The sequence below is a fragment of the Caloenas nicobarica genome, chromosome 3, assembly GCF_036013445.1.
Source record: "Caloenas nicobarica isolate bCalNic1 chromosome 3, bCalNic1.hap1, whole genome shotgun sequence".
Lineage (NCBI taxonomy): Eukaryota > Metazoa > Chordata > Aves > Columbiformes > Columbidae > Caloenas > Caloenas nicobarica.
In genome coordinates this window covers 98,190,408-98,206,763 of record NC_088247.1, presented here as the reverse complement: position 1 = coordinate 98,206,763, position 16,356 = coordinate 98,190,408, and the positions used below count along the sequence as shown (strand labels likewise).

The following is a 16,356-nucleotide window of genomic DNA, read 5'->3' as shown; positions in this document are numbered from 1 at the left end:
CACTGTGAGCAGCCAGGTGCCCTGCAGCTCTCTCAGGAAACCAGCCCAACTGGTGAGTTTCCGAGCCCAGTGCAACTCACTCTTCTCTCCAGACATACGTGGTCCACTCCAGCAACTGCAGAAGCACTATGAGAAACCCGAAGATGAAACGATCCCTCAAAGTGAATCTAGGAGGTGAAGAAGCCTGGAGTAGCCAAGCCCATTAAAACTATAATTATCCATGCACTAAACAAGGAGCTCTCAGTGATGACACCCAAAGTACAGCATCGTGGACTGAGTGTGAATTCACATGTAAAAATAAAAGCCTGCTGTGAAATCATCTGCTGCTGAAGTACCTTGAAGTTATGTTTAGAAGGCCAGTCTAATGTCTTTGTTAGCTGCTTTAAAATAAATAAATAAGTGCTGAGACAGTAGTCTGGGGGCCTATTTAAAAAGTGATGATCATAAATATGTGACTAATCTGGGTTACGTATAGGCTTTCACAGTTGTCAGCTTCCTGGCATGAAGCTGTACAGCTAAAACTCAACTCTTCTACATCTAAGGTATGGGAGCCTGAATTGCCACTGGCTGTAAAAGGCCACTTGGAGCTCAGTTTTATCCATTTAGAGGTATTGCATGCAGATAGTCCATCCTTCCCCACGCAGTTAAAGAAAAAACTATTAGCACAAGGGAAGTGGTCTGGGGTTTTTTTTAAGCTAATTAAAAATCAAAGTATACAATGCAAGTGATGTTTTCTCTTTGGCAAGAAAAGGTTTACTTTTTCACCATCCCTGTAAGTTGGACAGTCCTCAGCGAAAACCACCCCATCAGAACAGCTCCGTACAAAGGCTCATCACAGAGAATCCAATTTCTGTCTCAGCAGGGCACCTCATCACTACAGGCAGATACATCCTCCCATTTTTAATACCTATGTCTGAACACTCTTAAAGGTGATCAAACTACTTTTCCTCCCGTACAGGTCCCCTCTCCCCAGGTTAGGTTCATTTCTCAAAAAAACTGACTGTATAAAGACTGAGAAAAAGCTAAACCCAGGCTTCCACCTTCACAGTCATCCAACACCCCATAGAAATAAGCCAAGCAAAGGCCATCATGGCCACTAAGGACCCTGCACAGAGGTGCCACCGAGCAGCAGTAAACACAGCAACACCAGGACATCAGCAGTACAGGCGGCTTCTGGAGCCTCTCAGGCAACCAAGATACCTGGTGCAGTTCTTCTATTAATATATATGCACATATAGAAGTTTTGTACACCAAATAATACATCATCACCCTCAACTTCTGAGCGACCAGTGATGGCAGCAGGAATACTCACGATTTGTCTCTTTTGCACGCACGTCTCTGAGGGCTGGCTTGCCTTCGGCGAGGGGACAACGACTTACCCCGTGATCTCTCTTTCATTGGAGAATGGGCACTTGAGGGTTTCAGAATCTGTGAAAGATGGGGGGAGGGAAAGAGAAGGCGTTCAATAAAGGCAATGATTCACTGAAAATAAAAAATAAAACTAAAGGGCCTCATACAGCAGCGGGGATGGCACACAAAGAGCCTTCAGTCCCTCGGGGCTTATTCAAACCCTGCCCAAGTTAAGAGGAACCCAAAGCTGTTATCATGTGATAGCTGTTCAGGGGCCCCCTGTAAAAATTAATTGGTGTCACTAATTCAGTTCCCAGCTAAATACTGAAAAAAACATCTCATCCACAGCCTTCTTCAGAGCTGGCAACAGCAAGGGATAAGAAAAACAGCTTCGAGCCTCGGCTGAAGGAAACTCACGCAGCCAAATCACCCCCTCCAGCTTTCTTCTCTGCAAACAGAGGTGATCGCCTCCCAGGCTGCCACTGAACTCTGTGTGACAGTGGGACTTTTCAGTAGGTCTTCTGTTCATTTGCACACTTGCCCACCTCTCGCTGGCCCTTCAACCTCAGAAGTCCATCAGCACAACACTCACACTTTTGGCTGTTTTTAAGACCTGATCCTCCAAAGTCAGCCCCCTCACAACAGCAGCCGTCTGAACCAAGTGGCTCAAATTCTGAATCAACTCAAGGGCACAGTCAGATGTGGGGCCTTCAGCATTCCAGAGTTCAGGGCTGTACTCCTGGCCTTGAGGCACTTACAAAGACCAGACCCAATGTCACAGCTCAGCACACACACAGAGCTGGTCCCTCTATCAAAAGCAACTACTAAGTTCAGTAAGTTGTCCACCCACATGGACTTCTTCAACTGCTTCAGCTGTTCGTTCTCTAGATGGCATTAAAAGTGCATGAATAGAGAAGACGGGGGAAAAAAGCTTCACTACATCTTTAATCAAGCACATGTGCTGAAGATGACCACATGGTACAAGCTGGCCCTCAAAACTCCTTGGCAGGGCAGGTGAAATGGCTGCAGGACATAGGGGCTATGATGCCACTGGCAACACTTGCCTCAAGGTCAAGGCGAAGGGGCAGGTGCCTCAGCCAAAAAGGCACGTGGTTGCTACGTAGGAGCCATTCCTCAGCAGGGCAGGGGACGGGAACCCAGAATAACTTGGACACGATGCCGCATGCCTCTCCACAAGAGCCAGCTCCATACTTAGCAACACACCTGCTCTGCTCCCGCTGCCAGCAGCAGGCTGGAAAGGCACCAAATCTCCTTCCACCATGACCACAACCAGCTCCTCCCCCGAGGCACAGTCAGGGACATCCCTCATCCCCAAGGGCAGCCAAACCCTCCAGCCGCCTGGCAGCGTGCCCTGTCCGCCCATCATTTCCCCCTGGGCTCTCCAGTCCAACCAGCCAGCAGGGAAGCACCAGCCTGTCAGGAATTTGCTTTCCTCACCCTTCCTATGTAACCCACTTTGTGATTTAGCTGAGGATGGTGGGCATCAGGTGGCGCAGGGCAAGCAACCGCTGGCACAGCTGTCCCATGTCACCCCTTGCAGCTCAGGTGCAAAGAGCAGAGATACCTACTGCAACCAGGGCACCCACCCCATCAGCTGCAGCCCCAGGTGCACTGGTTCTTCGCAGCCACCTTCTTCTGGCATCGGTGAGAAAAGCAAACTGGTCAACATCTCCTTGATGACCAGGGAAGAGTACGGGTTCAAGTGTTTCCCTGGCTGAAGGGCAGATCTTTGAACTAAAAAATAGCTACAAGGGCTTGAAAACACACCAAATCTCTAAGGGAGAATGACTGAGACAGATGCAAGCACACTCCCAGCCCACCCAACAACACCTTAATCTCAGGCTGGGGTCAGTCTGACGACACGGAGCAAGACCGATCTCTGCAGGATGGGACAAGGCAAACCTGCCTCTGAGTTCACCAGTGCACGGACCTACCTTCATCCTCATGTCCCTGGCAAACTTCTCCAGCTCCTTCCTGACTTCTGCACGCATCATTTTGGATACATTGAGGACCAGCTGTTTCCACTCAATGGGCTGAAAGCTGTGTGGCTCGTGCGGGACATATAATCCGATTTTTACTTTTTTGACTGAATGCAAGTACTTCTTATAGGAGTCTTCAAATTCAAAGATGAGGTCGCTCAGAGTTCGGTAAGTTAAAGGTTTGTCCATCAGATCTGATCGTCTGCTCATGCCCAGCGAGCCGTAGCGGCCATTGCAGTAAATCCCGAGCACCACATGATGAAAATAGTTCCCTGAGAAGTGGGTTTTAAAGCTGATGGGGAATCGTTCCACGGAGGGCTGCCCATTCGTTAAGTATCTGGTGTGCACTGCATCAAGGCAACAACAGCACTGGGAAAGGAGCACGCACAATTACACGTGTAAGTCATCTTTAGCAAGTTTTTTTAACTGCCAGGACAAGTACTTTCTGGCAAACACAAATTGATTCTTCCTGTGCCCCAGAAATAGTCAATGCTGCCAAAGCCCACTTCATTGCTTGGAGAATAAGATGGAATGGTTCAGGCACGGAAGGGCGTGATGCTTAACTATGCTCGGGGAGAAGGGAAAAACACACAATAGTGTTCAAGTCAGCATGCCAGGAGAGAGACCATTATCCCCAAATCTATGAGAATTCTCCCATTTGATACCAACATCAAATTCACGTGTTCCTAAAAGGGAACAGTGTTTCCCTCCGTTTCACGCTGGAGCTTTGTATAACTCAAGTTATTGATCCTCATTTTCCCACATCTTCAAAACAGCAGAAAAAAATCTAATTTATTCCTGTCTGGGGTGACAGTCTGCCTTTCCATTTGTAAACCAGGCCTCAGCATGGCCACTCCTCAGACAATAATGTTTCTGCACGTTACCCTTGTAAATGCATTGCTGAGATGAACAAAGTAAAGCTCCCAGGAGCATAATTAATTAGATAAGCACAGAGACATTGGTCAGGAACAAACGCTTTTAGAAAGCAGATGTGTCCTCTGAATCACTGGCTAGCCATTTCAAACACACCACGTGCAGAGGCCGGGGCCAAGCTCCATAGCAGCGCAGTAGGTAATCTCAGAGGAGAACTATGCACGGGTCCAGGTTGTTTGCTCGAGAGGCTGCTGGCCTGTGCCGGGGGGAGAAGAGACTGAGATTCCCTCACGCAAGCGGGTTTGCGTCAGCGCCTACGTTGCACGTGGTTCCCTGCTGCTAATCCCCAGATGGCTGACAGCCAGCCTGGCTCCATGTGCTGACACCTGCCTCGAGGCCTCCCCTCTCCCGCTGCAGCTGTGACCCCCACCTGCTCCCGTGGAATGCACAAGGGATGACCAGAAAAGGCTGCGGCGAGATGCTCCAACCTGGGGTTGCTGCAGCCAGAGGCACCTGCTGTAACCCCAGAGCAGTGTCCCCTGGGGGCAGACACGGTCAAGGCGGTTGGTCAGGGCAGTGTGACCACAAAAATACACCGGCCCGAGGGACGGCACTGCCGGGACAGCACTGCCAGGACAGCATCAGGGCAGCTTGAAGAATGGAAGAGCACGGTCAATCCCCACTGGAGCTACGGGATCGGCTCAGACCAGGGTCCTGCTCTGGGAATCTCCAGAATCCCCTTCTCCCCCCACCCCACGCCCAAAAAGGAGGTCTTGAACAGCAGCGAAACAAGAGCCACCGCATAGCTGAGATGCCCAGGGATGTTACTGCGGCTGGCCTTCCTCCCCTGCCCGTGTAGCACGGCTGCCCCACAGCTGCTGGGAAACTGAGAACACAAAAAGCCTTTGTACCTATACAGTAAAACACAATTTGAGCTCGGTTCTGCTTCTGCCCAGTCTGACACCCCATCTCACCACCAGTGCAACTCCCTGGGATGCTGACCCCCCAGCCTGCGCTCTGCATTTCACCTCTTCTCTCTACAACGATGCGTGTAAAGCACCCAGCAGCTCTCATCTGTCTCTAAAGCATTTTCTCAAGGGGATATTTCACCCACTTGACGCTTGTTGAATTTCATATTTTCAGACTTTCGCCCTTCAAGTGAACACGGGAACTCACTAGTAAGCGACATGGGACCTGCCCAGAATCTGAGGTCGACAGCAAGGAGTTAAATCTCTGCACAAAAAAAATGCAAGAAAAACACATTGGCAAAAAACTTTCAGAACAGCCACAGGGAAGCTTTTCAGTTCAACGTCAAACATATTTACTTGTGTTCAGTACTAGATGTCATCAGCTTTAGCAGCCTGGAGAAAATGTATTAGAGGGTATAGGAATGGACAACACCATAGGCCCAGCTCCCGGTGCACTTCAGTATCTGCACAACGGTGAGTCTGGACGAGCACGCAGAACAGAGAGAAGACCTCCCCACCACACACAAACCCCCTCGCCCAGCCCAGGCTGCGCACACCCACCCCTGCCCCACCACCGCCAAACACAAACACCCTGCAGCAACCATCAAAGCTCGCCCTGACATCAGCTACACCAACACGGAACAGAAATAGCTCTCTTGGTTTTGGTGGTCTCGCTGGATCACTGTTGCATTAGGACTGGCTTACCCAAGAAAAAACCTGCACCATTGGCAGAATTAAAGATTATAAATACACTGCAAAGTCAGAATGGGGCCCAGCACCGTCATATCAACTGGAAAACTAAGCCCACAGCCACCTCATTTAAAAGGTCACCTTGCTCCAGGCCTTAAAAGGAGCATCGTATGTACATCAAAGTCATGTTACAATGATTTGTGACCTACAGACAGATTCTTGCAGAAGCCCATTGTATTTATCATTCTGTATAACTGAAAAGCAGGATCTTTTATTAACACCTACGAAGCTTTCAAACATTGCCACTATTTTTCACCCTCGTTATGAAACAGTTTTCTCTCTGCTCCCTGAGTGCCTTCCTATTAAGTCCACACAAAGGTTTGGTGGCCACCTGCCACACATACACACTTCTGCCATGAGGTCTCAGAGAAGTTGCAATTTAATCTCATTAAACACTAGGCAGGAGTAAAAGAATCTTTTGAGGACAAAATTACCCACCATCAAACAACCCAGCAACAACCGCTGCGGAAATTAACCTTTAGATACAGGTTGCTTCTGCTGAGTGGCTCATTAATGAGAGTCTCCACCCGAGATGAAATACACAGCAAACGGGCTGGAAAGGCACATCAGATCTTCCCCTCTGTCCATGCATCATTATTATTTCTTTTCCTTTTGCTCTGCCCAAGGAGAGCTGTATTGTGGCAAACAAAAGGCAATGGCACAGCAATGCCGCAGCTGTAATCACACTTTTGAGCTCAGACTGTAACTGCAGGATGCAGAGTCAGGGAGTAAATTATGTGCCACAATACAGAAGCAGCACAGAGCAGGAGAGGGCAAAAGCAGCTGTAACGAAAGCTCGGTGGCTTCCTGATCCCAGGTCTTCACGTAAATCAAAGCAGCAGAAAAACAGTACTGAGGGATGCTGATCTCCTTGGTGATCACATGAGATGGATGCAGTCTGGAGCACAAGTCTGATGAGGAGCGGCTGAGGGACCTGGGGCTGTTCAGCCTGGAGAAAAGGAGGCTGAGGGGAGACCTGATCGCTGTCTGCAACTGCCTGAAAGGAGGCTGGAGCATGGAGGGCGTTGGGCTCTTCTCCCAAGTAGCAACTGACAGGACAAGAGGAAATGTGCTCAAGTTGCTCCAGGGGAGGTTTAGATTGGATATTAGGAAAAATTTCTTCATGGAAAGGGTTGCCAGGCACTGGAACAGGCTGCCCAGGGAAGTGATTGATTCACCATCCCTAGAGGCATTGAAAGGGTGCATAGATGAGGTTCTTCGGGACTTTTTTTAGTGACAGTGTTACTTTAATGGTTGGACTCCAGGATCTTAAAGGTCTTTTCCAACCAAACTGATTCTATGATTCTAATCTGGCTGGCCACCTCTTGCCCCAATAACCTTCTTCCTCTCCCACACCCAGGAAATGCACAAGGACAATACCTGGAGGTCCACCAGGGTCTCAAAGGAATGGCTTGGTACAGCAAGTCCCCATCCCTCTGAGATTCTCAAACCCTGCCCACCCTGACTCATCTCTTCTGCAGCCTCATACTAGTCCTTCAAACTCAATGTCATCCACCCCACAGAGACACTAATGCCAGCCAGGGCTGCATGTATTAGGCAACTGATGGAATTCTGCTCTTGTACCCCCAGGAGGCTGATTTTGAAAGAGAGAGGTTTGTGTCAAAGGAGAGAGAGAAGAAGAACTAGGCTCAAAACATATAACATGCTTTGAGGGTGACAGGCCATTGGAGTAAACCAGTCTGGCTCAATTAACAAGTGGGCTTTCTTGAGCATACCAGTACTGCTAGCAGCCTGTAGGAAGGGACAGAATACCCACATCAGCAGACAGCTCCTACAGATCTGCAAGTCAACACAAACACACCATCCCCTGAACCACAGGTTGTTGAGCTTCCCACAGTCCCATCACCCACATGACCCAGGATCACGCACAACCTAGCACGGGTACTTGGGAGACATTCGGATCCCAGACTCAAACACAAGCAACACTTGAGACACAAAATCTGCTCTCTGGCCACCATCTGGACCTTCCTGGGCAGTGGGGCAAACAAGGAGCAGCAGCCTTAGTTCAAACAAAACAGGGAGAATTAGTTAAGGTGTTAGGCTGAGTAAACCCCTCAGTTTTAAAACTCTGCAGCAGAAAGTGTCTGGATGGGTTTTCTTTAAATCTGCACATTCACACAATGACTTAATGCCATTCTGTGGTTGTGGTTTTGTTTCCCACTTCCTGGTGAACTCTAATATCAAAAAAGTCCCACAGAGAGCATCTTTCCTCTCAGTACAGACCCATCCCTACACAGGTGCCCCCACTGCAAATCACAGAGCAGTTCCCAGTAAAAAGAGAGACTTGAAGCCCTTCACCTTGTTTATTTGCCAGCAGCAACTTTTAGAAAAAATGTTCTCACTTGCCTCTTTTTTTTTTTTTAATTATTAATAAACAGAGCAGGATCTTTCCATGTGTCAGCACTGTGGCTCCGGTCTTCAAATATTTCAGAAAATAGGTCTTTGCAGCTGATAGCAGGCACCAGAGAGCAGCTGGCTCCCCATGACTAGCTGAGCTCAGGCTATTTGCCACCAGCCATTTTCCCCACCACCACGAGGAACTGCAGTCACCTGTACAGGAGCCGAGGGGATGGGCTGCAAGGGCCTCAGCCCACCTGCATCTAAACCCGAGTTTAGCTGACACCTGACACCTTCTGGTGTCTCTACTGCAAGTCCCACTCTGCCTTGCAAACCAAAGACAAAAAAGGGAAAGCAAGATGAACCCGATATTGAACAAATGAGTGCCCATTGCACCACTTGTGCTAATCAATTTGTTATTTATTAGTTTGAAATTCTCCCTTATTAAACTCAGACAAGAGGACGTTGCAGCACTTCATGTCTCAGAGCCCAGCAAGGGTGGTTTTTTTGCTGAAGTCCAGTCGATATGAGCACGGAAAGTCACAGGATGACTGGCCCCCTCCTCTCCTGCTGGTCGCAAGGGCTGGGGAAGCGTGAGCAGGCACCCCGAGCCACGGTGACAGGCTGTGCCCCAGGGCACGAGCATGCTGGAGGGGAGGAGAGCAGGCTGAGAGGAGTGAGGAGGCAGCTTTATTTACACTAGAAACTCTGAAGCCGCTATCTCGGAGTGAGGAGGTAGAGCAGGAGGAAAATAAACCTCATGCTTCAAAACCATCAGATAAGGCTTCAGTAAAAACAGAAGAGGTATTTTTCTGAGCAACCAAGCAACTGCTCGCAATGTCTGGTACCTCTGACCACCAGCGGTAAACACTGGGAGAAGTTTCCAACCATAGCTTGGAGTCAGACAGCATTTTCTACATGCTCCAGGAGTGCCCAGATCGCAGCTCTGGGACTGCTTACTGGGAGGCTGAGTACTACTGAGCCCACATCTGGATGCCATCTGCACAGAGAGCCCAAGTTCCCCCTGGCAGCTCCAGTGCCCACAAACAAATGTCTCGACCAGCTGGCTCAGCCTCCCAAAGCGCGACCGCCAGGCCAGCATCACTCAATTTGTTCTCCAGTGGTGCCCAGCTGTAGTCTGAGATGACTACCTTAAGATTAGATCGTGACAACAGAAGCAATTAAAAGCTGTCTCCCAGCTCTTTGCGGCTACCAGAAAGGCTGTAGGTATTCAGCAGGACCCTCCTTGTCCATATTTCAGTTAGTGAGTGAGTCAAGCTGTGGACATGCATGCAGGAGGCAAAGAAGGGCACTGCAGGGACATCAATATCCTGCACTGGCTGTGGGAAGAAACTCTCCCCCTTACTGAAAACACTCCCAGCCCAGGGAAGTCTCTGCGAGGCAGGATAAGCAGGACGGGCCCAGGTCTCCAGATGCCATAAACATCATCCACTGATTAAATGCACAGGAGGCATAGTGCAGAAGCTGTTAAATCACTTCCCCCTCCTGAGGCACTTGTGCTCGCCTCTTTCTCATTTAATGATATTATTGGACAGGAGGGAGGTCTAATACAGTGCACGGGTCTGACCATCACCTCACATGAACTGGGAGAGGCACACTGAAGGCAACAGGAGCAATGTTCATTCAACACAGACACGCTCTGCAAGACTCCCTGAGGATGGATGCACTGTGCCGCTTCCCTCTCTCCCTCCGATATTTTGCTCTCCTCATTTTAATCAAATGAATACAGCACAGATAAGATTCCCTTGGCACTTTTTGGTTTATTATTCCCTTTCTTGAGAATAAATCATTTCCATCCTTTCTCAGAAAGAATGGGCTGAAGGCTCCATTACTCAGCTGATTTCACAACTGAGCTGAGAAAAGCCCTGGGGAAGACAGCAGGAGGAATGCCTCTGGAGAGGCAGACCATGTCAGCAGAGAGATATGAAGCCAGTTCAGACAGCTATGCAATGAAGAGGAGCCATTCAGATTGCTGCAAATTAATATTGGAAGATCTGTACGAGCTTTCAGTCATCTCACAGCAGCTGCTCCCTCAGTGTATGCAGACACGGTAGCTCAGTATTTTAACTCATTGCCCTATAAAAACGCTTCAAGATCCAGTGCAAAGGCAATTATGCAAAACTTAATTCTGCACCAAGAGGGATTACAGAACCATTTATATAGGAAGTCGCACAGTGAAAGGCAATTGCACGAGCCAGCAAGCAGCTCAATTAAAACGACATCTTGCTAAGCTGCTCTGTGCAACTTGGCCTCTCAATGGAGGCTCACGCCGAGGGTGCGCTGCAGTGGGCTGTGTGTGCTCTTTTCGGTAACCAAGCAACACAGCAAAGCCTGCCAGCGCACAAATTACAAGCAGTACCTTATTTGCAGAGACAGAGAAGGGAAGCAGAGGTTAACACACACACGCAGGGATGCTCAGCTCAGGCGTACGTGAAAACATTATTTTGACGGGGAGGGTAAGCATGTCTCTTTATCTGGTAACCGCCTGACCTTGGAAAGCAAGTCACAGCTGCCGGCCTCACCATGGCCCCACCCAGAGGGCAATGCTGAAGATCAAAATCTCACAGCTGACAGAAGAAGAGGAAAACAAACAAACACACACCAACACCACACACACCCCAAAACAGCAAACTTCCCCCTGTGCTGTTACAAATATGCCTCCCAAAACCCACATGGTGCACACACAGCACGGCCCCACAAGGTTCATAGTGGCCACTTTCAGAGCACACATATTCAGATGGCCCATCCACTCACTACCACTACAGTCTTTGTGTAACTACACCTGGGAAAAATATTGAGGTTTTATATTGCATGCATCTGTTACTGGACCACCACCCCAGCAGACAGCCCGTTTTCACACAGGAGACTTCCAAGAGAGCAAGCAAAAGCTGTAGGAAGACAGGCTTGTCCCATACCCTCCCCTGCCTAAACCTTCTTACAAGGTAATCTCAATTTTAAAAAAGTTTTCCATAAACTTTTTTTTTAAAGTAGCATCTAAAGACAGAAAGATTCATCCAAACCTTAAAAGTCCAAAGAAACTTCACATGACACCAAATAGTATAAATCATAGCTTTCAACTATTTTGCTTCCCCTCTGGTTCAAAAAAAACAAAAAAAAAAAGAAGTCAGGTTTGAGGCAAGCAGAAAAAAAGAAAAAAACTTTTTTCAAATGAAAATAAAACAGTCCAAACTTTTAGATCAGCATGGGTACTTGTAGGTTATCTTTGTCATCTGTATACCACACCTCTGCTCGTGTGGTATGTGGTATATTTCTAGCTCAGTGCTAGAAATATGGCACTGGAAGCCACACTGACACTGCAGAGTAGCATCAACTCCACCAGGGGATTATCTCCCCCATCCCTTTCATTCCTAAGTAGTTTGGGATGAAACCTTGACACATGTGCAAGCACAACAGATGCACTGACATAATTTCTGTTTCTGGGAGGGCATCGGTTTGAGTGCCTTGCTGACATGAAGCCCCCAGGACCCCCATCCCTCCAGCTACACGCAGACCCTGCCAGCATTTCCAGTGGAAGCCCCATCAGCCAGAGCCACCTTTCACACTCAGACCTGAAGCCCATCACTGGAACACGGAGAGCCGAGCGCAGCCGCGAGCAGCACCCGGTGCACGCCACAGAGCTCCTGGCACAGCGGGGACCGGTCCAGCATCCAGCCTCCCACACCACACACTCACTCAGCCCATGTCCCCTTCCCACCCCGCAGCAGCCACCCCTTCTCATGAGCCAGCATCGGGCACTACCCGCTGTGCTCTCTGCCAGCTCCTTCTCCCACGAGAGGTGGCAGCAGCAGCAAGTGAAACACAGCAGATACGCGCCAGAAGCTGGTTTGCTTCGGGGTTTATTTTGGGTTGGGGTTTTGTTTTGTTTTAGATCAAACTTGATCAGTTATGGTAAAATGTAGCAGGCATACAATGATTCCTGTAACCCTGCCTTGCCCTCCTGTAGCGTTCTAGGATGATGCAGGTTGATTTATCAGTGAGAGCACAAGAGGGTCAAGAAGCAAGTCAGTCTCTCAATGAAAATATTCTTGAGTTTTTTTCTGAGACTGAATAGGAAGCAAAAATTATGTTAAGGTAAAGCTTAAATGTCTAACTATAATACACGAATGTTTCTGCACAAAGCACAGCTGTGGGCTGAGAGACAAAATCTAATATGACTTCATCATGTACCCATTAGACAAGCATAGGGCAGAACCTGCATTCCTCAAGCGTCACCAAGCTCCGACAATAACCATCAGAGAAATACTAATGAAGAAAACAGGGACTGTGTAGACAGATACTTATCTGGGCACTTTGGGTCAGGTCCTGACATTAAGCAGATTACCAGGGCAGGAGGCAAAGTCAACATGGCCAGAACGCGGCACTTTTGAACTGGGCACACAGCATCCAAGCTCCTACTGACAAACCTAGGCAATTTGGCAACCTGTTGATCAATACCATGGCAGTTCCTCGAGCTGCTGGCACTCACCTTTGGCCGTGACCATCTCAGACACCATCTGGGAAGTACAATATATTAAAAAGTGCTGCAGTGGAGAAAGCCACAGGCACGTGAAAGGATACATCCCCAGGATAACTGCTTCAAGGCATTTGATAGGTAAGGACTCCCTGGTCATTTCTTTTGCTGTCTCCATTAACCTAGGAGAGAAACAAAAAGATTTTCATTCGGAGCAGTTGACAGGAATCAAAGTGTCCTCTCATACACCAAGAGACAGGTGCTTCCAGTTCTTATCTCAGCAAGCACAGGTGAACTTGATTCTCCTCTTCAGCGATTTGGCAGAGCCCTGTTGACTTTTGGAGGATGACTGAAAAAAAAAAAAAAAAAGGAAGAAAAAAAAAGTGTTTGGCATCCCAGTGCCTTCCAGCCTCTGAAGATGGGTTGGAGGAAGGAATGCAGTCCTCTGTGCCTCTCCCAGCAACTCTATGAGCATCACTTCTGAATGTAACACAAAGCCCTGCTGAGCTGCAAAAGCTGGCAATCATGCAAGGTCGCACACCAGGACCAAGTTTAGCTTATTTTCAAAACAACCCTAGCTCTCCTCTGGAAACAAGAGTGAGAGGATGGTGACATGATGGCCCCCTGAAGGCTACAAATGCCTCTGTAAGCCTATAGCTGTAGGTGCAGACAAGAATTTAATGCATTTTTACTGACGTCTGCTCTGCAGTAAGCTCTACCAACACAGACACAGCACTGCAAGCTGAGCTATCATCTTGCTGCCGCTCCTCACCTCCTGTGGAATGGGAAAGCGGTAAAAAACATGATATTTCCTGCAGGGCTGCAGGAGACAGTGCATGCCCAGGATCTTGCAAGTGCACAAAGTTTAGTTACAATCTGGACCCTTATCTCTGGAGTAGAGTTATCTGACAGGAACAGCACATGAGAAACAAGGAACCTAATCTTAGCTCAGCTGAGAAAGCTGCCATGCCAGACTGACACCACACCATCAACCAGCTAGGTATCCTACCCCTTCCACAGGCAGAGCCTGAAACCCTGGAGAGTTGGTTTTTTGTTTGTTTTGTGGGGTTTTTTTCTTATTTTAAAAAAAAGGCTAAAAACCAACCCAAAAGATGACTTCCATTTTTAAGTCTTTTCTATGTGTAACCCTTCCCTGAGAAAAGCTTTGTAAACAGAACCCTACTCTCAGACAACATGACATTAAATGATAAAAATATTTGTATTAGAGAAGACGATGAAAATATGCATTTGAATCCATCAGAGCTTGTTTTTCCCACTAATTCACCCACTTCATGCATTTTAAACCTTGTATTGAACGCAAATGGCAACACAGCTTCCGCCGCTATTACAGCCTGTCACAGCCATTCCATGTCCCATTTATCCAAGTAAGAAATTATCTTTTCATTTGTAAACAACTGCTCTTTACACTCTGCCTGCAGTACAGAAGACAAATTAAGAGTTAGCTGCCTCCTCCATGCTCACAAGCAGCCACAGAAACCCCACTGCTGGAAGCAGGGAGCAGCTCTGGCAAGGGCACACAACGGGGCCCCTTCACCCCCCAGCAGCTCCCCAGTGCTGGTCACAGCAGTGGCCGCTGTGAAGCCCCATCTCCATCCAGAAGTATTACAAACATGGGAGGTTTTCATGAACAAGATGATCCACTGAATTTCCTACATTCTAACTCCACAGGAGATGGGAAAAAAAAAAAATTATGGCTGATGACACCAAGCTGGGAGGAGTGGCTGACACGCCAGAAGGCTGTGCTGCCATCCAGTGAGACCTGGAGAGGCTGGAGAGTTGGGCGGGGAAAAATTGAATGAAATATAACAAGGGCAAGTGCAGAGTCTTACATCTGGGCAGGAACAACCCCAGGTTCCAGTACAGGTTGGGGAATGACCTGTTAGAGAGCAGTGTAGGGGAAAGGGACCTGGGGGTCCTGGAGGACAGCAGGATGACCATGAGCCAGCACTGGGCCCTTGTGGCCAAGAAGGCCAATGGCATCCTGGGGTGGATTAGAAGGGGGGTGGTTAGTAGGTCGAGAGAGGTTCTCCTTCCCCTCTACTCTGCCCTGGTGAGACCTTATCTGGAATATTGTGTCCAGTTCTGGGCCCCTCAGTTCCAGAAGGACAGGGAACTGCTGGAGAGAGTCCAGCACGGAGCAACAAAGATGATGAAGGGAGTGGAGCTCTTATGAGGAAAGGCTGAGGGAGCTGGGGCTCTTTAGCTTGGAGGAGACTGAGGGGTGACCTCATTAATGGTTATAAATATATAAAGGGTGAGTGTCACAAGGATGGAGCCAGGCTCTTCTCGGTGACAACCAATGATAGGACAAGGGACAATGGGTACAAACTGGAACACAGGAGGTTCCACTTAAATCTGAAAAGAAACTTCTTCTCAGTGAGGGTGACAGAGCCTGGAACAGGCTGCCCAGGGAGGTTGTGGAGTCTCCTTCTCTGGAGACATTCAAAACCCGCCTGGACGCCTTCCTGTGTAACCTCATCTAGGTGTTCCTGCTCCGGCAGGGGGATTGGACTAGATGATCTTTTGAGGTCCCTTCCAACCCCTGACATCCTGTGATTCTGTGATTCTGAATGTCTCTCAGAGGCAAGAAAAAGCTCAAGTTGTAAAGCTATTTAGCTTCAAGCCATTTAGTGTGGTATATGACCGGAACATGGTCCGAGGGACGGGGCCAGCATCTCCTCCCCATGTCTACATCTACGCTGACCCTGCTGCCAGCAGGCAAACACAGTAACCGCGCTGGAGCCACCTTGTCCCCGCATGCAGCATCAGGCCTTCTCACACCTGTGTTTATAAGCTCACTGCTGTCATGATTTCAAGATGTTGTCAGCATGGAGATAACATTAATGGCTCCACAGCCAGGGAGGGAGTCTTCAGAGTAATTGGCCTAAATAAGCAGTCAAATTACTACTGACTTATCTGTCACAGCAACACTCACACTATTTAAATATCAAGTTGTATTTAACACGCACTCTGTTTGCAAGGCACATAGCTGCTGGTTCTGAAGCACAGCTTTCCAGAATGCTATATGGTCATCAAGACAGACTTAAATTGAACAGGAAAGACATTTTCCTTGCTTAAAAACACACTGCCTGCTAGTGCACAGGTACCAGAGCTGCCCCTTCCTTCTGAGGCTGGCAGGAGCCCTCTGTTCCCCTTCCATGGCATCATTGGATAGCCAGGCTGGGAAGGGCCCCAGGAAGCCCTCCTGTCCCACCTCCTGCTCAAAGCACCCAGCTCCAGGAGCTGCAGCAGCTGCACAGTGTCCACCCGGGACCTGTCAACTCAGAGATGGCCACAGCCACCGGACTGAGAGGGCGATGAGGATCTGTGCCAGGGAAGCATTGGTCAGGAGGCATCACCAAAGACCAGCGAACGGGCATCCATCTGCACCGACAGCGCACATCATGCCCTCACACACACCCATCCCAGCGTCCTGGGGAATACTCTGCAAACAGTTCGCTTTTTCCTCTGCATTTGCAACACGGACCACAGGGTTTATGTGGATGACCCACTTCAATAATCACTGAGAGAGTCTTTCTTCTGC

General features: G+C 48.7%; 1 protein-coding gene across 1 annotated transcript in view; it reads right to left on the bottom strand.

Annotated features, from left to right (window-relative positions):
* VASH2 (vasohibin 2) overlaps positions 1-16,356 on the bottom strand; it is a 37,968-nt gene that overhangs the window by 7,417 nt on the left and 14,195 nt on the right. The window contains exons 4-6 of the mRNA XM_065631225.1: positions 12,899-12,973; positions 3,306-3,687; positions 1,313-1,428 (exon numbers count right to left, since the gene is read on the bottom strand). Coding sequence (XP_065487297.1) covers positions 1,313-1,428; positions 3,306-3,687; positions 12,899-12,973 — 573 coding nt within the window. The remainder of the gene's footprint in view (positions 1-1,312; positions 1,429-3,305; positions 3,688-12,898; positions 12,974-16,356) is intronic.